The sequence below is a fragment of the Calidris pugnax genome, unplaced genomic scaffold (assembly GCF_001431845.1).
Source record: "Calidris pugnax isolate Ruff unplaced genomic scaffold, ASM143184v1 scaffold219, whole genome shotgun sequence".
NCBI lineage: Eukaryota > Metazoa > Chordata > Aves > Charadriiformes > Scolopacidae > Calidris > Calidris pugnax.
In genome coordinates this window covers 17,829,929-17,854,447 of record NW_015094507.1, presented here as the reverse complement: position 1 = coordinate 17,854,447, position 24,519 = coordinate 17,829,929, and the positions used below count along the sequence as shown (strand labels likewise).

At 40.4% G+C, this 24,519-nt stretch overlaps 1 protein-coding gene across 3 annotated transcripts in view; it reads left to right on the top strand.

Annotated features, from left to right (window-relative positions):
* Positions 1–23,077, top strand: part of ORC3 (origin recognition complex subunit 3) — a 37,030-nt gene extending 13,953 nt beyond the window's left edge. The window contains exons 8-20 of one of the 3 annotated variants that reach the window (XM_014964562.1): positions 125–284; positions 1,066–1,179; positions 2,978–3,111; positions 3,590–3,653; positions 5,985–6,101; positions 7,002–7,081; positions 11,219–11,352; positions 14,033–14,115; positions 14,577–14,674; positions 15,534–15,675; positions 19,419–19,535; positions 21,295–21,374; positions 22,551–23,077. In XM_014964562.1, coding sequence (XP_014820048.1) covers positions 125–284; positions 1,066–1,179; positions 2,978–3,111; positions 3,590–3,653; positions 5,985–6,101; positions 7,002–7,081; positions 11,219–11,352; positions 14,033–14,115; positions 14,577–14,674; positions 15,534–15,675; positions 19,419–19,535; positions 21,295–21,374; positions 22,551–22,656 — 1,429 coding nt within the window. In that variant the 3' untranslated portion in view covers positions 22,657–23,077. Of the gene's footprint in view, positions 1–124; positions 285–1,065; positions 1,180–2,977; positions 3,112–3,589; positions 3,654–5,984; positions 6,102–7,001; positions 7,082–11,218; positions 11,353–14,029; positions 14,116–14,576; positions 14,675–15,533; positions 15,676–19,418; positions 19,537–21,294; positions 21,375–22,550 lie in introns of those variants that run through there. The other 2 variants (XM_014964561.1, XM_014964563.1) reach the window with 2 other exon arrangements.
* The last annotated feature ends 1,442 nt before the right edge of the window (positions 23,078–24,519 follow it).

Genomic DNA, 24,519 nt, shown 5'->3' with positions numbered 1-24,519 from the left:
TTCTAATTCACCCCTTTTTGTATCTAAGCTCGGTGTTGTAGTAGGAACATAATGCGTTTATTTCACGATTTTCTCTAATGTAACTATTATGTTGGGTTCTTTTCTCCCTTCTCCCATGATCTAGTCAGCATATCCACGAATTACCTCTAATCCTGATTTTTGGAATCGCTACATCTCCAATGATTATCCACAGCTCGCTTCCTCATTCCGTGTCCTCTCTGCTGTGCATAGAGCTTTTCCAGTCCCTTTCCTCTAAGGAGCACCTGTCTACTATAATTGACAAGGTAATTGCCTTCCTAAATAAGGAGGAGTGTGTGTTTGTGTGTGTATATTCAAGCACGGTGTACACCATGACCTTTAAAATTAGGTTTATCTGAAGCTTTTCAAATAGAAGTTATTCCTGAGAGCTATGGATTTTGGATATTTTTCCTCATAGCTGCCGAGTAGCTTAATACTGAGAGCTTTCTTCTCACGTTGAAACACTCACACACTTGCTTTTCATCTTTCATTTGCACTGACATCTGTGCGTATGAACTCAGGCAATTAGACTTTGACATTCCACCTCTTCATTAAAGTAGTGCTTTTACTTTGTTCTGGAAAAATATACCCTTAAACATTAAAAAAAAATATTCAGTTCAGCCTGAATTTTGCTGCCTGTCAGAAAATGAGCAGTTATCCAAATGGTCTGTACACACTACTTTGTGTAGCATTTCCCAAATTGCTGTTATACAGGCTGGAAATAGTGGTATCCCTGGTTGTTACAGCAATCTCTGTTCTGTTGTTTGCAATTTTAAAAATAAATACAAAAGTAACTGTAAGCAAAGCTGACTTCAAACATTGCATGTTACTAAAAGATACTTACAAAAATGTGGTGAAATAATAAACTGAAAATCAGTCTTTGCGTGGATATTGGTTTTAGAAGTTGGCAGTGTATTTTGTGTCTCCTTTAGTTGAATGCTAACACAGGCTGAGAGTTGTATCAAATTCTGTGTATGAATTTTGCTGAGTTGAATTCAGGAAAGAATTTCTGCCTGAAACGGCTATTTTTCTTTTTGTTTCCTTTAGCTGCTTCTGACGGCCCAGTTCCCCTTTAAATTGGGTGAGAAGGTTCTGCAGGTTCTCATCAACATATTCTTGTACCATGATTTTTCTGTCCAGAATTTTATCAAAGGATTTCAGGTAGGCAACGATAACAAGAACTCAAATTATGGTGTGAAAACAAAGGGTAATTACTAGGCACTGACAGATTTCTTAGGTCCTAATCTTGCTGTCACTGAATTGGATTCATTTCCTTTGGAAACAGTTTGGATCTGTGAACGGGTGGAGGTTTTAAAGTTAAAACCCTACCTGCTAACATTGTAGGAGATGTATAAAGAAGCATGTAAAAGCTTACTCTGCCACAAAAAAACCCCTGTATTTAAAGGTTGCATTTAAAAGGGTAACCTGCCTTAGTGGGGAGAAAGATGTGTATTTTGCTCTAGATTGACTTGTAGCTTCTAACACCCCTGGCAGAACTCTCCAGCTCTGATCTTCTGTTCCTTGTGCTCTGGCTTGTCATGATGTGAGGAGGCTGCAGCAGTGTCTCTTCCCTGCTTGAACTCTTCTAGCACCGGTTCTGGGTGCGGACTTCTTACCTTTTGAGGGATAATAGGAGCTGTAGGGTCGCTTTGTGCCTCAGAGGAGGTGATGTTTGTGCTTCAAGCAGCCATGCAGCAATGCAGGAGATACATTCATTCTCTCAGGAGACAAAGTGGAAGACTTCAAGGTTTCCAAAAATAGTCTGTACAGATCATGATAATTATATTTGTATTGGCTTATATAGATCTTCATCTCTAGAAGTATTTCCGGGTCTGAGTCTCCTTGTGGATTGCAGACAAATTCTCCAAAGAACTTGCAGTCCCTGTAATCTGTTTTAATGCAGGATTGTGAAATTGTTTCTTTCTTGCCTGGTTCCATGATTGAACCTGTTAGTAAAACGTGGCCTTTTGGTGTCAGATACCTTTAGAGTGTCTCAGATTCTTTGATATCTAAGATTCAATGATTACATGTGGCCAGGAGAAATACCGTGGCTGTAGTACCTCTTCCTACAGACAGACCCACATGGGCTTTCATAGGTTTCAACTCCTCTTATTTGAAAGAGTCACCAGGATTTAATAACTCCCCACTGCCCTGATACAAAAATACAAATCTTAGCCCTGATGGCATATTGCTGTGTCCTTGTGCATTAAAAGTACTCAAGGATGAAGCAATTTCATGTTGGATTTCCTAAGCCATAGATACAAGGGGTCACCATCATCTCCTTATGTCTAGGAGTGATGTTAACTTTTCTGATAGGAACTGTGTTTCCCCTTTGACAGTTTTTATGTTTTTAAAACGTTTTTAGTGAGGTAATCTGTTTGATTGGGTTTTTGTTTTGTTTTTAAGAATAGATGTGATGAGCATTTGTTCCTATTCTGAAGGTCCTGATGCTACAAACATTTAGTGCAGCTGAAATTGGCGATAAAGTACGTTTTTACGTATGGATTGTAAGAGTTTAGCAGTGTGGTTTTGTGCACATGAAATTGAAATTAGGGCACGGGCTAAGTTTGCTTCTGTGCAGTAGTTGCTTTTCACATCTTTAAACATGCTCTGTTATTTGTGAGCATTGGAGCTGAATATGTAGCCTAAAGAATGCAGTAATTTATATAAGTGAATCGAAAATATTTGACAAGCTGTAGTTATCGTTATGTGAGAGGGGGGAGAAATGAGGTACTGAGTATGAATAGCTCATACAGCAAAAAAGGTAATTATGTGACACTATTTAAAACGGAATAATCAGTTTTAAATAGTAGTGTAATGACCTATGGAATATTTATGAATTTTTGGTAAAGGAATACCATTACTACCATTGCAGCATATGCACTGTAGTAATAAGAAAGTCTTAAAAGCAGAGAGGATGAATTTTGTTAACATCACTGATTCTTGCTTTGTTTTTCAGCTGTCTGTTGTGGAGCACTTCTACACTCAGCCTCTTAGTATACTGTGTTGCCAGCTGGTAGATGCTAAGAATAGAGTAAATTCTTTATCACACAATCAGTGTGAAAACATTCGAAGACTGCCCTCTTTTAGAAGGTAAAAGGGGAAATAAATTTTTGGACAATCTTGCATTTAGTCAGCTTTAAAAAAGATAAAAGGAATCTGTAAATGTAGCTCCGTGAAAACTGTAGATCACTTGTGCTTATATTTCTATACCAAAGGTAAATCGATCAAAAGCAGGACAGTTCTAAATAATTTCAGGACTCCTTAATCTTCTGGTCTAGAGAGTACAGCTTCTGTGATGTGTAAGCACTTGAACTTCTTTTTTTCCTCTCTTGTTCTTAATACAGAAACAAGTTATTATGACAAATAACCATAAATCAATTTTGAACTTGTTATTGGAGCATAATCTCTAGGGTTTCGGAGTGGCCTTTCAGTTTGTTGGATTTGACTGTTCCTTTTTGAATCTTTCCAAAGAAATCCTTATAGCAACATGAACTTTTTGAATTTTTTAACCCCATAAGCTTTAATCACACTTTATAATTTTTATGTTCTTGTCTTGTCTTGCCATCAGGTATGTGGAAAGTCAAGCATCGGAGAAACAGATTGCACTGCTGACAACAGACAGCTACTTAAAGGTAAAATTTTAAGAACATCAAGCAAAAATAACTTTCCCAATATTATTAGCTTGTGGAGCATAATAAAATAAGAAACTAAGATGTATAGTTCTATATAATATCTTTTATACAGTACATACTGTGCTTTATGTCCAGAAATGAATAATTAGAATTGGCAGGTCAAGATTCCAAATCTCTAGGGTTGCCAGGTATACCTTTATACAAAGCTGCACAACTTTTCTTACATCAATTTTTAGCGACGTCTAGAAACTACAACTGCTTAAAAAGAAGGTTGAAAGGTTTTTTTATTGCCTGGCCTTTTAATGCTTACTCAGACTTGGAAGTCCACTTCTTGGAAAGTCAGTGAAGCGTTTGAATAATGAGTAAGTAATCTTAGAGGTTATTTCATAAGCTCTTAATCCTCCATACTCTCTGTGTAGTTTCTGCTCAAACTTGGTAGGTCAGTCTGGGTCCCAGGGCACACATTCACACTAGATGTCTGTCATAGAGGATTAAAACTTGAATTTTTATGTTACACATTTATCTGAAGGTTGGTCAAGTGACGAAAGTCAGGCTGCTACTCTTGTGAGCCCTTTAGGAATTCACCAACAAGGATCTGTTGGTTGTTCTCACCAGTAGAACCACTCCCTGTAGAAGCATTGCTCAGGGTGAAAGGTTTCTCCTGACTTTTCATCTCAGGTACAGCTAAACCTGTAAGGCAAATGGTGCTACTAGAGATAAAGCAATTTATCCTCACTGAGCTTCCTGGTCTGTAAGGACTTTCCAAGAACAATGGTAATGGCAGGAAGAGAGGCTGGGAGCAGGCAAGTTTGCAAGTGCAGTGCAATTATACTAATCAAGACGTGATTTATACGTGATTTTATGATCCATACTTTTCAGTGGCAAAAATAGCTTAAGCTACTGCTATTCCATTGCTGTTTATTCCTGCCTCAGCAGATGTGCCAGCACAACTGCTTGTGTGGCTGCGCAATCGATGTCATCAGAGAAACAATCCAATTAAGGTAACCTGACCAAAAAAAAAAAACCAACCAAAAAACCAAGGCATGGAATTCTTTTTGCTGAGTTGTTTCTGCAGAATGATTTCCCCAATGGGGTTCACTCTGCAGGTGCATAAATGCTTCTCCTGAAACAATAGGAGGAAGAGTGGAGTAGGACTGAGCAGCCTGAGACTCTATTTGTTTCAAATTTAAAGACCATGTAATGGGCTGCTACTTTGAACGCTGAATACTCATCAGCTTAAATGCTGTATGTTTTAAATTGTATATGTTTAATAATACACCCCTTATTTCACAAACCTCACCCTGTAAGTTTGGGAAAGAAGCTGGATTTCTTGTGCTTATGTGCAAGGTGCTTCTGACAAATTTAAACTGAAGACACTTGTTCTAATCTCTACGGTAGGGGTAGGACTCTTACTGCTGTTCAACTTGCTGTTCAAGCTTAGCACTCAAACCTGCAATACCCTTTGTCAGCTGCAATTTATATTCCCTGCTGTTACCACTTTTTTTAAATAACTATGGGAAGAGTTCCACCTATTTCAAATAAGCAGTTTTGAAAGCAGTTTTACATCCTAATTACTTACAGCTCTGTCTGAAAGGTTTCATGGCAAATTTCATTTGAAATTATGTAAACGTGGCGATATATATTTATGGAAATAACACTGCATAGTCTTGTAATAATGCTTTCAAACTTCTAAATGAAGATGCACCTTTTTCACTCCATTATTTGGCAAAATACGTAGTCCTACTGCATTGCTATTTATGTATAATAGTTACATCAGTCTTGAGCTGGGAAACAAGATGAGGGAAGTACAGATGCTGTAATGCTGTGGGTTTGGGGGAATAAGAGCAATGTAGCAGCATTAGAACTTGTTTTCTTAGCTTTTTTTGAGGTGGGGATCTATTTTTAATGATTCTGCTTAGAATTAAAATACAAACTTGTGTGTAAAATTTTAAAATGGAAATAATGATAAGGGTAAAAGAAGCTATATAATTTCTCTTTACATATTGAAGGTATACTATATAGCCTTGTTTTTGCAAGATTACATACTAGATGTAAAAGCTAAATATAGTTGAAAATGGTAAAATAATAATGCTAATTAATAACAATTCCCCAGTGAGATGGATGAAGAAAGTAAAGTTAACAATATGCACTGTGATTCTAGTGAACTGTTGAAATACAACTTTTTTGCATAGTGGTCTTAATTTACCACTGGTGATTTAAATCATAGCATACCACAGTGTCAAAATTTCAGACCTGTTTTAAGTACCTTATGGGAGTTTTAAATAAACAGATGTCGGAATGATTTATAAAACAATTATTCTGTCACTGTAGGAAATAATACAGAAGTTGCTGGAGGACTTGCATGTTTACCATGAAAATTATGTTTCAGTTCTGAGATGCCTTCATGTTTTCACATCTTCTCTTCCGAAGTATCCTTTGGGCAAGCAGGTGACGTACTGTTATTCCATTTCAGTGAAACATGTCTTTTTTTGTTTTTCAAAGTATGACATCTGAAGAAGTGTTTATTATTTCTCTTTGTTTTGCTGTTCTGCTGCTTTGCCCCCTACTTCTTAAAATGGAGACAGATGCTTTCTTGCTATGGGCAGGGGGCAACAGCATGTGGTTTCTTTCATGGCATGAAAGAAATGGATGATACCTTGTCTGTCGACAGGAGGGGGTTTCCAGGAGGAGGCAGATGCACAGATCAGCAAAAAAATCCACACATTGGGGATTATTTGTATGCATTGCAAACAACGTATAGTCTTCTACCACCTATTAGCTCACTAGTCAAATTCAGATAAAGAGATTGAGTTTTAGCAACCTTCTCTCCAGAATAAAATTATAGTAAGGGAACAGTGATAATTGCTCTTAATAGCCGTATGGCTCTAATGTCATTAAATCCACCTTCTCATGCTGAGCAATTTCTTCTTCCACGAGAAGAGCAATGTATTCTGTGCATGTGCACTTGTCTGTCAGTTCTCAGTGTATTCCACACTGTTATTAGATCTGTCCCTAACTACAAAATCAGCATGAACTGTCCCAGCATTAGCGAATAAACAGATGCTTTAGCTGGGACGTTTGATTGGAGTTCATCTTTGTTCTCTGCAGTTATCTTCATCTGAATGTGAGTTGTTTGAAACCTGGTGCAGAGCAACACACAGACTCCAGCAACACTAGGAGCTTAGTTCTGCAAGACACTAAATGCTCTCATTTCTTTTGCAATCATTGTGCATCTCTGGAAAACAAGCTCCAAAGGAATTAGATATGACTTTGGAAAGCTTGTTGTAAGAGTTCCGCATTACTTTGTTTGTAAAACACTTCATCCTTTCTTCACCTTCTGCATAACAGATCAGGGAGCTGCACTGTGCATGTTTGGAAAACCAAGTGTGGGAGACAGAGGAGTATGAGTCATCTCTTCAGCTAGCAAGGTGATTATTTTTTTTTTTTCCCCATTTTGTTTTCATACTATTGTACACATGGAGAATATCAGTCATCGGTTACTCTGGAACTTAAAGCTGAGGCTATTACCCTTTCACAGCTAGTTTTAGGATTGTTTGCAAGTATAATTTACTGCTGTTTCCATTTTGTCTTTCTACTGTTTTACGTGAAACTCAGCCAGGGTCTGGTATCTCTTATGCCCTGAGTCATTATGCTGAAACCACTGAGATTACTGTGTGCCAATGAGAACATCAGTTAGGTTTTGTCTTTTAAAGTATGATTGTGTAAGATATTATCAACCAAATTATTAGTTTTAGTTGGCCTAAATTTTAATCTGTCATGAGAATTAGAATCCGTTCCAAATGAGTAGCTGAGGCCTTTCTTGTTGTTTTGTTTTTTTTTTATTTTACTGATTTCTCCCTGCCTCCTTTGTCAGTTTGCACAGGGACTGAGTACGTTTTTTGTGTTATTGTGAGCTGAGGACTTTAGGAGAAGCCTACACTTGTGTTGTCTGTCAGTGTTTAAAATGCGAAAATCATCTAAGCAAAATCTTCTTAAAAGAGAGGACTCTTCAACTGCAATTTTGCAGCTACAGACCTTTAAAGGTGCTTCATCTTGGCAAGTGGCTGTTCCCTGGTATCTGTATTCAAATAATACATCATTTCTGTCACACAAAGAGCTGCTGCAACACCACTACCATAAATCCCTCTTCAAGAGCCTCTGAGCTTGTGAGGTTTGATGGGTCTGACAGTAAAATTGCATAGAAAAACCCTGCCAGTGGTGGATGGAGGATAACTTTCTGGGCTCATGTACCCAAGGAAACATACTCTTCAAACCATACCTTTGCCATACCCAGTGGTTCTTGTGCATCACCGCTGCACGGTGTTCTTTACCCTCATCCCTCTGAAAGGATTATATGCTTGATGTGTCTTGCCTTCTTAATTCTTCTCTGATTCTCCTGAATCTTGACAGCACTCAATCACCTCTCAGCCCTTGCCCACAAATGTGTCATTTTGCTTTTCTATACTGTCTGTTCTGTATTCTCTAAGAGCTCTTGGCCATTTCTTCCTCTCCTTTTTCTCCTCCTGTGTTTAATTTGCTTTCTTCCACTCTGAATTCATCTGCCTCTTCTCCTGTCTCAAAGCTGATGCTGCTGTTAGATTCTGGCTTGTTTTCCCTTTATTCTTATCTGTTCACCTCCCTCCTGCTTTTTCTCTGGTTCTGTCTTCCACTGTGAGAGCTCCTGATAGAAATACAGTGGTCATGGTCATTCCTTTCATAGATAATTCTTCTTCTTTCGGTTTTTCTTTTTTTGTTTCTTTGTTTTGTTTTGTTCCTAAAGGAATTCTGTCATTTTTCTAACAAAGCTCCTTCAACACGATTCCTTCAAATACTTGGAATTCCAGCTGTGATTGTTATTTTTTCAGCTTTTAACTTTTTCTTTAACTCTCTTTTCCATTTTACATCTGCTTTCTCTTCTCTCTGCTTTTTCTGCATAGAGTCTGGCTGCTGTCTTTTAGAAGAAAATGATAAAATGTGATCTTTCCCCTTCTACTCACAATTTTCTGTTTTTTCCCCTTTGCTCAGGTATGGAAGTTATTCGCTGTTCCTTAATATCTCTGCCTTCCCAGTGGCCATATCACCTGTTGATATTCTTACATTTGCCCTTTCCCATCCCTTATTATTCTATTCAATGTTTTTCTAGACTCCGTGATTTTTTCCTTTGTATTTAGAAAGTAAAAAATAGAGATGCTTTTGATCAGCTTATTTTTCAATTTTTTACAAAATCTCTTGCCCTTCATGAATTATGTTTGAATGTGGGGTTTTCAGTTTCTTCTGAAACTCTTGCATCGAGTTTCTTCTGTGGTTGGTTTGTTCTTTCTCTACTTCAGCCTTTCCTTGCACTGGCTTTTATCCCTTCTGCTGAAAGTGCTATGAAGATGGTGTTTCAAGTGATCTAACTTGAACACACAATTTAGATGATAGTTACTCTGATTTAATCTAGTTGTCTAGGGTCTAAAAAGTATTATGGGGAGACAGGGAGAGCGTGTGAGCTTTAGTTCAGAGTGGATGAATCCAGTCAGAAGAGAGAGAAGATGAAGAGATGTTGGAGAATGTCTCACTTGGTTGGTTACGGGGAGTTGACTGGCTGGGACATCTGGTCAAGCTTTTAGGTGGCCAAACTTTGAGGACTGTCTGACTGTCTTCTGCCTAGATACTGTGCTCTGGTTTTGTCTGCTAATCACTGATGCCATTCACCACATACTGCTTCTCACAGTCCTGTCCTGACGTGACTGTTGTGGTTTTGTTGTTGACCAATCTCTGTCATCACTTCTTCAGATAATTTCCCGCTTCAGCATTCAGGAGGCGTTTTTATGGACTTCATCCTGGCTTCCTTTCTTCTCTTTCATAACCTGTTCCTGAATAATCAGAGATATATTTATTTACTGTCACTGGATGATCTGAGATCTTTAAGATCTCTGCTTTAAGCTCGTCTCCTAACTGAATTAAAATCGTAACCCTACTCTGATATCTGGCATACCTTGCAGTAAGCTCAAACCCAAAGTGTTGAAAGGGATCCTTTCCTGTTTCCTGATATGTAATAACCATCCTCTTGCCTGTTCTTTGGGTCCTGTAACCCCCCCCAAGTTTTTCTAGAACTTGCATCTTCTTTTTGAGTAATCTGACTGAAATAAATGTGTTCTTTCCCATTCACAGATGTCCAAATCTGGTTATCCTCTCTTCATCTTAAGTGTTTAATTATTGCGGTATTTTCTCTGCCCTGGAAGAAGGCTGTCTTGTTTACCCATTATATTCTACAAGGCTGTTTCAGAATGTTTTCTAGCCTTTTTGTGTGGTCAAGGTCAGCCTTTCTGTTGTTAACTCCTAACGCTTGTCTGTACAAAGCGAGTGTTTCTGAAGGCAACACCTGACATCCATTAAAAAAATCCATAACCCTGAATCAGATAAACTGAAATTTCAAATTCTAGGCTTTATAAGCATTTAGAGTCGACTGCCAGTTAGAAGCTAGAGCTTAAGTTGCAGTTCCCTCTCCAAAAATCCATAAAGCTTCACCAGCTTCTTCTAATTTCTTCCTTAAAACTATCTCAGTCACCATTTAGGGATCTGATACGGAGACCCACTGCCTGATGCACCAATCACCATCTTTTGATTCTTTTGTCATGCTGCCTTTTTTGTGCATTTCTGCTTTCTGTGTCTTCTAAAATCCTTAAACTAATGACACCTTTTGTTTTGTATTTTTTGTATTAGCATCTTTGTGTTGTATAATGCAAAGCAAAACCACAAGACTAGACTGGGAAGGGCTCCTAGTCCCGGCGGGTGTGACACACGTGTGATTGTTCAGGACCAGGGTGTTTAGCAATGGGAAACTCACACTGCATTAAGAAAAAAAGCTTACATGCATGTGTCATGGCACTGGCTTGATGCAATGACTGCAGTTCTGGGTTTCATTTATGGAGATTTGCAAGGATTTGCTTTTGACATCTTTTTAAATGCAGATTCTGAGGCTGAGCAGTGCGTGGGGACACTTACAAAATGCCCTAATACGTAATTAAAAGTAAATGCTGGGCTGGAGGTTTGGCCGGGTGGTCTCAAGAGGTTCCTTCCAGCCTAAATGATTTTGGGATTCTAGTGGTTGTTGGGTTTATAACAATTAAATACAGAAAATAGCAATTAAGATTTTGTTTGAGAATCCTTCTGAATCACAGAGAATAATGGATTTTGTGGATGTGTGGATACATGCTAATCTGATATTTTTTTACCATTTCATTTCCCATTCTTGGGCATGAGTTACGAACTCTACCATACTTTTTTTTTTCTTTTTAGCTGACTCAGAGATTTTCAGAAAAGCTTTCATTGTCAGTTCTGCAGGAAAATGTGAGGGACATCTATCCAATTTGATTTGTTTCTTTCTATTAATGACAACAAAGAAAAAAAAAATAACTGTACTGCAAGCCTGAATGGCTTGAAATCTTACAGGCTTTCTCTTTTAAAAGGAGTTTTTCAAATTATTTTTTATCTTTTTTTTTTTTTCCCCATTGAACTAAACATTGAAATCTGTTTCATCATTCTGCGTTTCAACTTCAGCCAACAATTGTGTCTTTTAGGATGTTGAATAAGTCTGATTTGGTAACCATGCTTCAACAATGTGTGGAAATTTTTGTGTCATCTTCTGGAAAGGAGTTTGATAAGACAGTAGAGAAGTTGAAGGAGTTCTTGACCCAGTTTCAGAAACTAGAAGGTGGGTGTGTGCAATCATACATTCCATTGCAGATTATAATTTAAGCTGTTTTACAGTCTCACCAGTGGGTATCATTTTCCCTGGTCATTGTATTAAACTGTCAGATTTTTCAGGATTGTTTTTTAAATACATACATAAAATTAGGAAATGTTTGTGTTCTCTATTGGCATGTGGTTCATGCTTTTTGTAACAGGGGAGAGCGATGCAAGATAAGAAATTGGAGAGATCAGCAAACATTACTCGCTAAATCTGTCATAGGTTTATTTTGAGCCTCTTACCGGATGTTGCAATCATTAACAACATTTAACAAATAAAAACAGATATTGAAAGATAAATAGGAGCAGACTTCCTTATGACGTGGTATTTAATCCAAATTATATAGAGAGTTCTTTCACCAGCGCCTTCAGTTAAATTCCTCTGAGGGCTAGGACACGCAGTGCCAGTTGTCAGGGCTCTGCTGCTGACATGCTCTAACTTGTCAGGCCCATATATTGGATTGCTCATGGCAGAGGACATATTTGAGAGTTTAATAAAGCAAAGGAGTAGAAGCCTTCCCTCTTTTGGAGGCAGGATAACAGAAACTGCCCTGTTCCTTCTGAAATAGCAATATGACATACTCCAGCATTCCTCTGGAATAGGAATTTCCTTGCTTCCCCTGAACTACGGAGAAGGGCTCCCCTGTGATTCCCTTTTGAAGATGAAGTGGTCATCATCTGGTCTGTTTTATGCATATTAAGTTTATTATAGGGGTTCCACTTGAATATGAGGAAGAACTTTTTCACGGTGAGGGTGGCAGAGCCCTGGAACAGGCTGCCCAGGGAGGGTGTGGAGTCCCCTTCTTTGGAGATTTTCAAGACCCACCTGGATGCTCCTGAGTAACATGCTCTGACAAGCTCTGGGTGGTCCTGCTTTGGCAGGGGAGTTGGACTAGATGATCTCTATGGTCCCTTCCAGCTCTAAAAATTCAGTGAAATTCAGTGAAATTATCAGTGTGGTTACTACCCAGCATTTTGACAAGTAGGCAGTAAACCACCAAATGCAGGCTAATATTAACTTACTCCATCATGGAACGCTCTAGGATTAACTGAGGCTTGTTTAGAAGAACTGGCTCTTGCCTGTACCATGTATTTTTGAATAGATGTAATAATAGCAGGGCTGTGGGACAGGAAAAGAGGTGATCACTTGGAAAAAGCTGAAGATACCAGCACTGAAGGTTCTGAACTGTGATGGAAAACCTAAAGGTTCATCTAGTTTGGAAAAAAAAAAAGAAAAAAAAGAATTGAATCAAAGGGCTTTGAAGAAGTTGGATTTTGACTTTTAGGGAATAAATAAAAAAGAACAACTCTGGGAATTCAAGGACACGCAGAACTATAAAACAAAAAAAAAAAGGCTGTATTTATTTTCAGTGAGGATTTCAAGATGTTTTTAAAGCAGAGAAAGTCTCATGAATCTATGAATGATCTTTGTTTTCAGAGTGAATTTAAGATATAATGAAAATGAGAGAAGGGGAAGTTAAGATAAAGTTAACATGAATAGATTGCTGAGTTAGGTGACTTCCTGTATGTTTCTGTGATAGTTTTGATCTTCAGCAGGAGTTTTTAGAAGTCTGCCAGAAATGTTATGTGCCCAAATCTCCCACAGAGCCCTTAGAGTGAAAGGATAGTCCAAAATTTTTTTAACAACAACCAAGTCCATCTTCCTGACTGCTTAATGAACTGGAAAAAATAAAAACATGAAGCTTGAGGAAACAAAATATCTTTATGTTCAGGCTATTTTGAGCTGAAGGATTTGATTCAAAAATATCTCAAAATATATCAGTGTAGTAGTGGAGAGAGGAAGTTCTCTGCTTTGAAATCTTCAACAGAAATACAGATGTCTACAGGGCACTGGAAAATACCAGCTCGTTCTATGTAGGTCACCAAAAAGCTTTGTATTTCATGATTGTTTGGGCTGATTAGAGCTTTACGTGTGATCTGTAGGTGGAATCTCCATTTTATTACCATCTTCATAAGTAAGGCAAGAAATCTAGCTACCTTTTGTTTTGATTTCAATTATCACTCATCCTGGCATTGATTGCGCTTTTGGAGTTTTTGCTTCTTTGTTTTTTGTAAAAAAAAAAAAAAAAAAAAATTTACTAATTATGAGTGCAATTGATCAAGAAACTACATAGCTCTGAAAACAAGATTTTGTTATAAATGAAGATGAGAGTATAGCTGGGCAATGCTAAGGCACGCTTGGTTTGCTGCTCTGCTTGCAGTTTCTGAGTTAAGTAGGCAGAACTCATTTCTTAGGGTTTTTTTTTTTGCACGTGAGAAGGAAAAAATATGCAGTGTGTGGCTTTTTGAATGCTCCTAAAGCATCATTAGTATCTAGTGTTAAATCTGTCCAACTTAAAAACGTTGAGAGTATGACCTGGATTGACACAAGCAGAATTCAGGTGATGTGCAAGGATCTTCGCTCAGGGCGGAATCGCTTTGGTTACTTAATTGTTGTTGGTTAATCTGCACTGCAGACTTCTTTGTTAACGAGCTTTTACAAGGTGCAAGAGCCAAAAGCTGCCTGTGTTTGGGTCTCTGTGAACCAGTAACTAAACACACCAGATTGCTTGGGTTAGGGGGTTTATTTAGGTAGACAGGAAAAGTTTACCCCACGTATCAAACTTTTAGTTTTGTTCTAGAAGGAGAAGCTTTCCAAGAACAAGATGTGTCCGTGTCGTCACAAAAGGAACTCCAGAAGAAGACAGACCTTTATCACCTTCAGAAGGTCAGACCTGAGTAGGATTTGCTGACTAGTTCCTTCACTGAATCGTTTAAGATGTAATAGTCCATGGTTAGTTCTTCCCAGAGCTCTGCATAAAGGCTGTGTATAAGTAACCCTTCTTAAAAACGAATGATTAAGTACCAACTATGTGTATCAGACCCACCTGAGGCATAGAAAATTATAGAAAATATCTGTCATAAACTAGGATTTCAAAATGCAAATTAGGGGTTTTCCTCTTATTTAAATTGCAAATTATATGTTCTGACTAACACACATTTCTTTGAATTTCCCAAACACCTACCAGTTTGAGAACTGAATATACTGGCCTAAGTAAAAATAACTGCACGATCACACTTTCAAACCTCATCAGTGAAGACATGCAAGTAAAAACACATAGATTGTGTTCTCCAGAAAATAACTACCCCCCATGTAGTTTTGTGCATCACTTTTTTTTTTTTTTAAAGACCTTGTTGGAGTTGAAGGAATCGAGGAGGTCTAAGAAACTGACAAAGTTTGAAATGCTTCGTTTTGAAGTTGTTGACTATATAGACAGTCTCGTAAGGTGAGCTTTCCTCTTTTTATCTTCCTGCAGTAGTTTTCCAACAGAAATTTTGCTGACTTGTCAAAATCATGTCTAGGGCCTTACAGTATGAAGCAGACTTTTTTTTTCCCTTCCTATTCTTTCTTTGAGGGCTCTAAAAATAATATTTTATTTAAAAAAAAATAAATCTCTTTTCCATGGATTACTAGAAGTAATTGGCACATGAATTGACCAACTTACTTTAGCTATAGAAAAAAGTTGAGGAGGACTGGGTATTTGTGGTAAAATAAAGTCAGGAGTTTTTATCCTAATCTTTGCTGATCTGTTCTAGTTATGAAACTGTACAGATGCAGAGTGTGATATCCTATCCATTTTGGGAACCGTTTCAGGGGGCAAGTCCCAGCAGATAGATAGGGTTTGGGAGGCAGGTCTGTAGCAGAAAATGTGAAAGGCTTGGGCTGGGGCAAGAGGTGAAGGCACTTTTTAATTATAGAGCTTTGGGGTGAGGGGGAGGCAGAGGAGCTAACGGTATGACTGTGCCAAGAAAAAAAGCTTCAACTGTGAAGACAAAGGTGAGCAGGGGCTCATCAGGAGGCCTGGAGATGGATAAGTGTGATCTGTGGAGTAGGGTACATGACTGGTACCCTTAGTTTTCAGCTGCTGCCCTTAGTTTTTAATTTGGCAGTGGCCCAGCCAGAGTTCTACCCTAAATCCATTAGATGTAGAGTTGATAATAACTTTTAAGCAGGGAAGTAACTTGATTTCAGCGCCGTTCATCTTGTTTTCTCAGAGATTTGTCAGTTCTGGTTGGGAAACATAAATTCTTGTAGTCTCTGACTGCAGTAAACTTCTGTTGTTTCCCTCATGTGGCTTTTTTCAGAAATTACCTTGTTCCTGCAGACCACAAGACTCTGCACGAGATAGTGTATTTCAACACAGCCAGCGTTCTCCGGGAGCACCTCAACGCTGCCCCGAGGATTGCGCTTCATACGGCTTTAAATAACCCCTACTGGTACCTGAAGGTAAGAAACAAGCTGGTTGGTGGTGGTGCTGGAGCCCTTTCTGAAGGCTACATGTAAGGGTGATGTGTAAAGGCTTGAGTTTTGCTGTTTCATGGAGCTTGGCAGGCGTTCAGCTGTTTTGCAGAGAACCAACAAGCTGGTGTTGATAAGAACCGGGGACTTTGCAAAGAGCTAAGGAACCCGTCTGGCTGAAATAAAGCAGCTAATTATGGAAAGAGTTCTATGTGGGGAATCCATTTTCCAGAGCCTGTTCTGGATCATGATTTTCAATTTCTCTTGTAGGCGTAGCAGAAAAGTCCTTTTGTCACCCATTACAAATGGAATGACACTTGTAATGTCCATGGGGAAAAATAATACAGGGTCTGTGGCTCTTTCTAGAGGCTTTCTTTACAGAGTTAGTGCTTAGTCCTCACCGTGTAGACTTGCTGTGAGGTGAAGGTTCTGTTCAGGTGGAGAGATGACATTAACAATAGCTTAAATACAGCATATTTAAAGGAGTCCTTTCTTTTCCTTTTCCCATCTATTTTGCTATCTATTGTGTGTTGAAATCGTATCTTTTCCAAGTCCAAGAAAGGGTTTGTCATTGATTCTATTAGTTAATCCTGCCCTTTTCTAGAGAAGAAAAGCAGCCCCTTTTCCACTTCTTTCATAAATGGAACTCATGGGATGACCAAAAGAAAGAAATAGAGCATGATTTGGAAAAAGGAGTGAACATACATTTCACTGTTTTGTCCTTGGTTATAGATGCTTCTTGGAGTTATCCTCATGCCCTAACATTTCCCTTTAAAAACGTGATTACAGTTCTGAAGAAAACCTTGATTGTAGCTGTGTCTGAGTGATTCTGTGTTACTTGAGTCCAAGCCAACACTTATCAGGAATCAAACTTGATAAAGATCAGTCTTTGAAATCTACAGCCCAATTCGTGTTGGGTTTGTTGGCCTCCTGCCTCTATTTGAGGGAGGGTTGTCAGTTCTGCTGTGTGCAGGAGTTATTTCTAAAACCACTTAGAGTTTATTTGTGAAAACAGTAGCCAGTGGGCTCCCATTGAGGAGGCCTAATATGACCCTCAGTAATTTATATTTTTAGCAAATCTGTAAGAATATTGGTTAGGAGAGACAGCAAAATGCTGATGTGCTTAGTAAGTATTCTCTTTGATGAGCTGACGGGATTTAAAGCCCTCTGTCATCCTGCACTTTGTTCTTTGACATACTTTAACGTATTTCTGATGTTTTCTGAGTAGACTGTGAAGGTGTGGCGTTGTTTCTAACAGCAGCAGTGTTGGCCAAGTACCTCGCTTGGCATTTTAATCCCTGTGAGTCAAAGAAGTATTTTTTTCTTAGTTGTATCCATGACTTCTGCATTGGCTTGTACTTTCCTGGGCTGTGACCAGAGCAAAGTTCTCCAGAGCTGTTCCTTCCAGGAGCCTAGGACAGCAAAGGATGTGCTTCAGTGGAGTCCCAGCAAATGATTAATATGCAATGCATTTCTTACAGGAATCCACTCCAGTTGTTTATTTAGCAGAGCATGAAACAAGGGTCATACTTATCCTCAAGAAAAAAAAAAAAAAAGAAAAGCAACAAAAAAGTGTAATTCTCTTTTCACTGATCCCTTGAAAATTCAACAAGTTGTAGCTTGGAAGAGTAGCAATAGTTGATTCCAGAGCACGATACGAGTCTGTCCCCTGTCTAGGACTCTGGGGACAGGGTCAGGCAAGAGGAGCCCCTCATCAGTGGTGTCCTGGGTTGTTCCCAGGCTCTTCTTTCTGAAACAGGACCTCTGTGCTGTACAGGAGGTTTCTCAACTGGCTGCTGGTGCTGGGGCAGCTTCCTGCTTGTCAGGCTGGTTATTTCCTCCGGGGCCCGACGCATCTGCTGTCGCCTCAGGAAGCTGAGGTTCCCCACACGCAGCTGCAGCTCCCTCCTGCCACAGCCTAATTATCACAAATGAGGCTGAATTCTGGCAGGGACACCTCCCACCAGACCAGGTTGCTCCAAGCCCCATCCAGCCTGGCCTTGAACCCCTCCAGGGATGGGGCAGCCACAGCTTCTCTGGGCAACCTGTTCCAGTGTCTCACCACCCTCACAGGAAAGAATTTCTTCCCAATATCTCATCTAAATCTTCCCTCTTTCAGTTTAAAACTGTTGACCCTCCATATAATATTACCATTAATATTTTTCCTGGATCATTTTCGGCACTTACATGTTGTCCAGCTAATTATTAATTTCTACGGATAACCTCTTTCTGGAGAGTACAGTTGCTCTAGAAGTTCCCTCCTCCCTTCTTTGTGATAACTCTTCTGGCTCTAAGATTAGAAAATCACTGCTGAGTGTCCAGCAACGCCAGAGTCAGCACATGGGCAAGTGGTAGGAAGCCCTAGGGGACCAAAGGGTAAAAGAGAAAGGCATGGGGTTATCCCTCCGTGCAGTGGGGAGCCACTGGATCAGGCAGGAGGTGGTACCTCCACCTGTGCCAGTTAGTAACACAGTTCTATTATTTGAAACTACTCTGGTAAAATCCTGAATTACAGTCTGGCAAATTAGCGTCTGGATTGTAACATCTGGAAGGTTTAGGCACGTTACTCTGAATTTATCTGGAGACCATCTGGACTGAACTGACAGACATTAAACTAAATGTCTGCAGCTTTTGAGTTCCTCGTACAGAAGAAATAAACTCGAAAATCGTTAGGCTTTCTGGGAATTGTGAAATGTCTCGTAAGTGCTAGAGCCCAAACTGAATTGGTCTCACAAATTGCAGGGATTGAGACCTATGGGAGACAAACGAGAGATTCTTAAGTAGAGTTATATTCTTTGTCCAACTTCCTTTCCTATCTTGAAAAGTATTTATTTATGAAGGTATCATTCCTGGGGCTTTATAGACTTTCCAAAAGTAACCTGCATATTTTATGAGCGTATAAAAGCTAGTAAAAAAATGCAGTTTTAGCAAAAAAATCCCATGAACTGCAAGGAATGGTCAGTGGTTGTTTTCACGTTAAGAGAGCTGGCTTCTTAGAGTGCATGAAACTGAAAACTGGGGGGAAAAAAAATCATGAACCGATATGAAATGTTGTAAAGTGCTGCAGCTCTAGAGACCTTTGCCTCTGCCTCAAGTGGCTTTTTTACTTCGCAAGTGAATGGTTCAGTGCCAATGACCTGAATTTCCTGACATACAGTTGGTGAGAAATCAGATTTTTGCCCTTTATAGGTGCCGAGTTTCAAGCCAGAGGAAAATGATTGCTACATTTCAGAGATAAAACTCTGAGATGAAAGAAGCAATTTTGCTTTTTAGTACATCTGACAGATCTATACTGAGACTTCCTCTTTCCTTTTGGGGGGAAGGGACACTTTTCTGTTTTCTACACAGTGTGGTCTGAGGCAAATTGTGACTACTTGCTTTTCCTGAATCCACAGAAGAGAGTGTTTCTCTCTGATATGTAAATAGAACTAGCAAAAAAATTGGGGAAAAGCCTAATCAGGTAATCATTTGTTTAAGCAGAGACTGTATAAATCCTACAAAATTGTAGAAGGACCAGGAGTGAAGTAGCTGGGTGGTTTTTTTTATGGATTTTATTTTCCTGAGGATTTGGGTTTTGGTTTTTCTCTTTGTAGCATCAACTTGCAATTTACACAAACAGTAAGCATTTGGTTAAAATACCTAACGTGAATTTTCTGAAATAATATCTAGCCCTGAAAATAGTTCAAGGTTAAAAACTGATGGAAGTTACTACCTCTTTTTTTTTTTATCAGAATCAAGCTTTGAAAAGCGATGGAGGAAGCATCTCTAATAAGGTGCCTGACATCTGCATAGTCTATAAGCTTCATTTGGAGTGTGGCAGATTGATTAATCTCATGGATTGGTTAGAGGTATGTGACAATGCAAACGGTGCCTTTACCTGCTTTCAGTCTTCTCATTTATCTTTTTGCTGCACATCTGCTTGTCTTCAGTGCCCCTGTTTGACAGCTTCAATCCTTGCCCACCTCGGTCCCTCCTCTGCAAGAACACACAGTAACTCCAGTCACAGTCTTCCTCTGACTACTGTGAATCATTCATTTCCAGCATCGTTACTCTGTGATGAAAATCTTCTGCTTCTGCTTCTATTTTATGCTTGGCAGAGATCAGATTTTATGCTTCACAAAGTTGCCTTCCCCTCCCCACCACCTTTGAAGTGTTCTGTGTTGCTTTTATGGGAACGGGCAAGTGCTGCTGCTGGGTGAGTGTGGGATTCTTGGAGAGAATCCTTATGCAGGGGAAGAGCAAAGGTTCCACACTGGGACCAAAACAGAGAGAGTATAAGAAGAAACCATACATTACTATAGAATCATAGAATTGTCAAGGTTGGAAGGGACCTTTAAGATCATCTGGTCCAACCATCAATCTAACTCTGATAAAAGCCATCACTAAACCATGTCACTAAGCACCATGTCAACCCATCTTTTAAATACCTCCAGGGATGGTGCCTCAGCCACTTCCCTGGGCAGCCCATTCCAAGGCTTAATAACCCTTTTCGTGTAAAAATTTTTCTTAATATCCAACCTGAACCTCCCCTGGTGCAACTTGAGGCCATTTCTCTTGTCCTATTGCTTGTGACTTGGGAGACCGACCCCCACCTCTCTACACCCTCCTTTCAGGGAGTTGTAGAGAGCAAGAAGGTCTCCCCTCAGCCTCCTCTTCTCCAGGCTGAACACCCCCACCTCCCTCAGCCTCTCCTTGTAAGACTTGTTCTCCAGACCCCTCACCAGCTCCGTTGCCCTTCTCTGGACACACTCCAACACCTCAATGTCTTTTTGGTGGGAAGGAGCCCAAAACTGGACACAGCACTCGAGGTGGGGCCTCACCAGTGCCCAGTACAGGGGTACCATCACCTCCCAAGTCCTACTCACCACACTGTTCCTGATACAGGCCAGGATGCTGTTGGCCACCTTGACCACACCGGTGGCTCATGTTCAGCTCAGAGTTGACCAGCACCCCCAGGTCCTTTCTGCCAGGCAGCTATGATACCTTCTCCAAAACTCCATAGCTAACAGTTATGTTTTAGCTCTAAAGTTCCCTGTGCTGGAACAGTTTATCTGGTTTTTGTAAGCCCACCTGGATTATGTTACCAATATCACTTTTTAGCACCTACAGCATCCTCTGGCAAGAAATTCAGTAGCTCAACTCCATGCAGCACAGAGGACACTCCTGTTACCTTGTTTGGAGTATGTTTTGTTTGCTGCTGCCTCGTTTGTGTATTGGAAATAAAAGTGGACAGAAGATTCCTACCCAGGCTCTTGCTGTCCCTCGGTTTCGTAGGTTTCTTCACAGCCAACTCCCCCTTTTTGTTTTTCCAGAATGTTTTTCAGTTCTGTACTTTTTCTGAGAGTGAGTCAGGGACCAGAACTGTATTGGGATTTAAAATGCAGGCACACGAGTTCCTGGAGTGATGTCTTTCATTCTCCATTCCTGCCATAGCAATATGTAACCTCGCTCGCACTTTTGCTCGCTGCTGAACTGACATTCTCCCGGAGTTACCATTCCACCACCTCATCCCTCCCAAGTGACAGCCATCACCTGGCAGCTCAGCATTTTATGTGCAGCTCTGTCTGTCCCTGACGTGTTAAATCTGTGCTGCTTTTCCCTTTCTAGGCTTTCTCAACCGTGGTGATGGCAGCTGAGGGACCCAACGCAGATGCAGCTTCCTCAGACCAGGTGGATGATGTTATCCAGTATCCTTTCTTATTTCTATCAGGTTTGACATTCAAACCCTTACAGGATTAATGAACCAGGATTTTAAAGAACAAAGCTTCAGCTGCACTGATAACTAATTAAAAAAAAAAATACGACTAGTTTAAACAGCCTTTTAAGATACTGAAAATGTCACAGAAATAGGTCAGCTGAAGTAGTTGGGCTGGAGGTGGCTTTTGTCCATAGGAGCTGTTTGGGTCTCAAACAGAACCAACAGTCCCTGAAACAAGCTGAATCTATTCTACTTGGTTAAATCATCTGAGACTCTGTGCAGCTGCTCTCTAGGGGATAGAGCATTCCTGGGGAACAGATGACAGGGGAGCTGTGACCTAGAGAGCAGTAGGGTAGTTTGTTATGAGGAAGATGGAAGCATCAGCAGAGGAAATGCTTACAAAAGTGGTGGCTGTGTAGAAGGGACAAGTTCTAGGACCTCAGAGCTGAGAACTTTGGACCCCATAAAACATTCTGTTTCTGGTTTTGTCCTGAAGTGAGGTCTGCAAAATATTTGAAGGATGAGCATTAGAACCAAAACTCATGGCTACAGCAGTCGTGCTGCCACAGAGAAGAGATGAATAGTTGTACAAAAGGAGGCCTAACTACAGGAGGAATATCTACATGCTCCAATACTACACCTAGCTCTCCTTTATTGTAAGGCTTTTCCTTTTTTACAAGCTTCACTGGTAATACAAAACCAAGTTCTCTATTTAACTGAAGGATATATATAGAGAGAGCAAGCTGTGTGTCAGGAAGGCAGCAAGAAACATTAGTAAGGAAAAAGTGATGCTGTTTAATGAAACCTCAAAAAAACCTCTCTGTAATTATCTATCTTCCCATTTTTTTTTTGTCATGGGGGATGAAAGTATAAATTCTTTCTTCTGAGAGACTACAAAATGGGTATCTTGTTGGCTTTAAGCTTCTCCTAGCAGCAGGGAAAAGAACTGCCTTTGTTGCCACACTGTACGCACGTAGCTAGAGAAATACCGATTAGGTTGAAGATTTGCTCTGCCCTTATTTGCAACAATTTTAGTGTTTAACACAGCATTTTGTGTCATCTGTGCTTATTGTGACCTAGAAATCTTCCCCTCCGAGGGAGAACGGTGTCTCCCTCAGCGAGTGTCATAAAAATCATCCTCAGTTTCCTTTACTGACGCGTCCAGCGCTCGTTTTATCCGAGCTGTTTCCGAACTGGAGCTCTTGGGCTTCATAAAGCCCAGCAAGCAGAAAACTGACCACGTGGCAAGGCTGACGTGGGGAGGCTGTTAATGTGCCACCCCCATCTTAATAAACCTGTTCTTTCTAACCTTGTGCAACGGCCCTGTTCCCACTGAACCAGTCCCGGGTAACTCCGAGCGCTGAGTCAAAGTCACCCAGGATCCGCTCTGAGGGCCTGGATAGACTTGACTAAACAATGTTGGGTTTTAATACTCAGCCTCCCTCATGGTAATGCTCGTGGTCCAAATACCATAGTTTTGTGCCAGTTTTAATCATATTTAACACTGTAGTGATCTGTTTCAGGCTAGGAAGCCAAAGGGACAACGCTGGTGGTGTAAGCTGCAGAAGTGATGAAGCAGTCCTATTAACTTGCTTATAAGCTGACAGGATTTGAGTCATCATTATGAAATGCCTTCCAGATCCTCAAACATTACAGATTTAAAAATAAATAAAACCAGTACGCTAAAAAAGACCACTAAGCTTCCACGTTCAGCTTCTGCTGCGTGTTCTTCAAACCAAAACTGGTCCTAACTCCCTTAAAACTGCTTCACAAGAAGGGAAAAAGGGACAGAATGATTTTGGAGGTAGAAATTTTTCACTCTTTGAGAAGAGCAAAAGCAAACTGTTAAATTCATTCCCTTTTTCTAGCAAGGTTCCTTAGTGCTAGTTGAATAAGAATGTGTCACTCACGTGTTGGAAGGCAGCAGTAAAATCCACACCTAAAGCACACGCTGTAATGTTTCTCTTTGCTGTGTGAAAATAACAACTGTTGGCTGAGTGTTAAAAAGCACATCTTATCTGACACATCTTCAAAGAACACTGAGCAAGTCTGGGATGCAGAGAGCAGTGCCACCACCTGAGCACAGCTTCCCAGTGCTGTCCCCTCTGTAGGAACAGGACTGGACCAACTCAGGGCTGCTGCTGATTTGGTCAGGACAGACCAAAGAGCTGCTGTTCTCTGCCTTGAGTCGGTCACACATGGGTGCCTGGTGCTGCAAAAAAAGCTACAAATAAACCCAGTGCCAAAAAGGTGGGAAAAAAGCCATGGCCATTGCTGGAGGTCTGGTCCCCAAGGAAGCTGAGGTTGTTAGGAAAATCCTCCACCTGATTCCAGGTATGGGAGTAACATGGGTATGTCCCTAACCAGCCCCATGTCGTTTTTGGGAACTCAAAAGCTGTGCTGCAGATCTTACTGCATCCAGCTTCAGCTTCCCCCGAGACTTGGTTTGGTTAAACATCAAAATGTGTTTATGCTGATGTCAGTGTCCCGTGTTTTCCAACCCTGGAAAAAGCCTTAGAAACCGAAGGGGAAGAGCTGTGTTCCCTCCAGAACAGCCTGTGCGTGTGCCCTACGGAGATAAACTGTCCCCAGGGCCACCTCACGTGCATTTCAACCCTCTGGGTGGAGACTTCAGGTCGGTCTTATCACCCAGGCAAGGGCTGCAGTTAGAAATGTTTAGACTTTGTCCCTCTCAACCCACTTCAAAGTTGCTCGGTGATTACTGGGGTTATTGGAAAAGAGTGTACGTACCTCCAAGAAACTCCCAGACCTCCTCAGCTGACCAAGAGGATTAAGGATGTCATTTCCCTTCTATCTGAAGCACTGAAGTGCTGCTCTTGGTGCCTGTGTTCAGGTGTCAGGAGGATCCAGGTCCTGCCCCTTGGTTGCACCCGCACTTCACACCGACTGAAACCAACCTGTGGCTCTGAAGATTGAATCAGTCACATAAACCAGATCTGTACTAGGGTCGGGGGGGGGAAGTCCTACTACAAGAACCTAAACCTATAACTTACCCAGGAATGTATATAAGATAGGTCAGGTTTGTTTGAAATACCCTCGGAGAGGGCAGGAGCCCTGTATTTTCTAATTGCTGTAATTGCAGACACACAGCAACGCTTCCTGCTGCCCAGTTC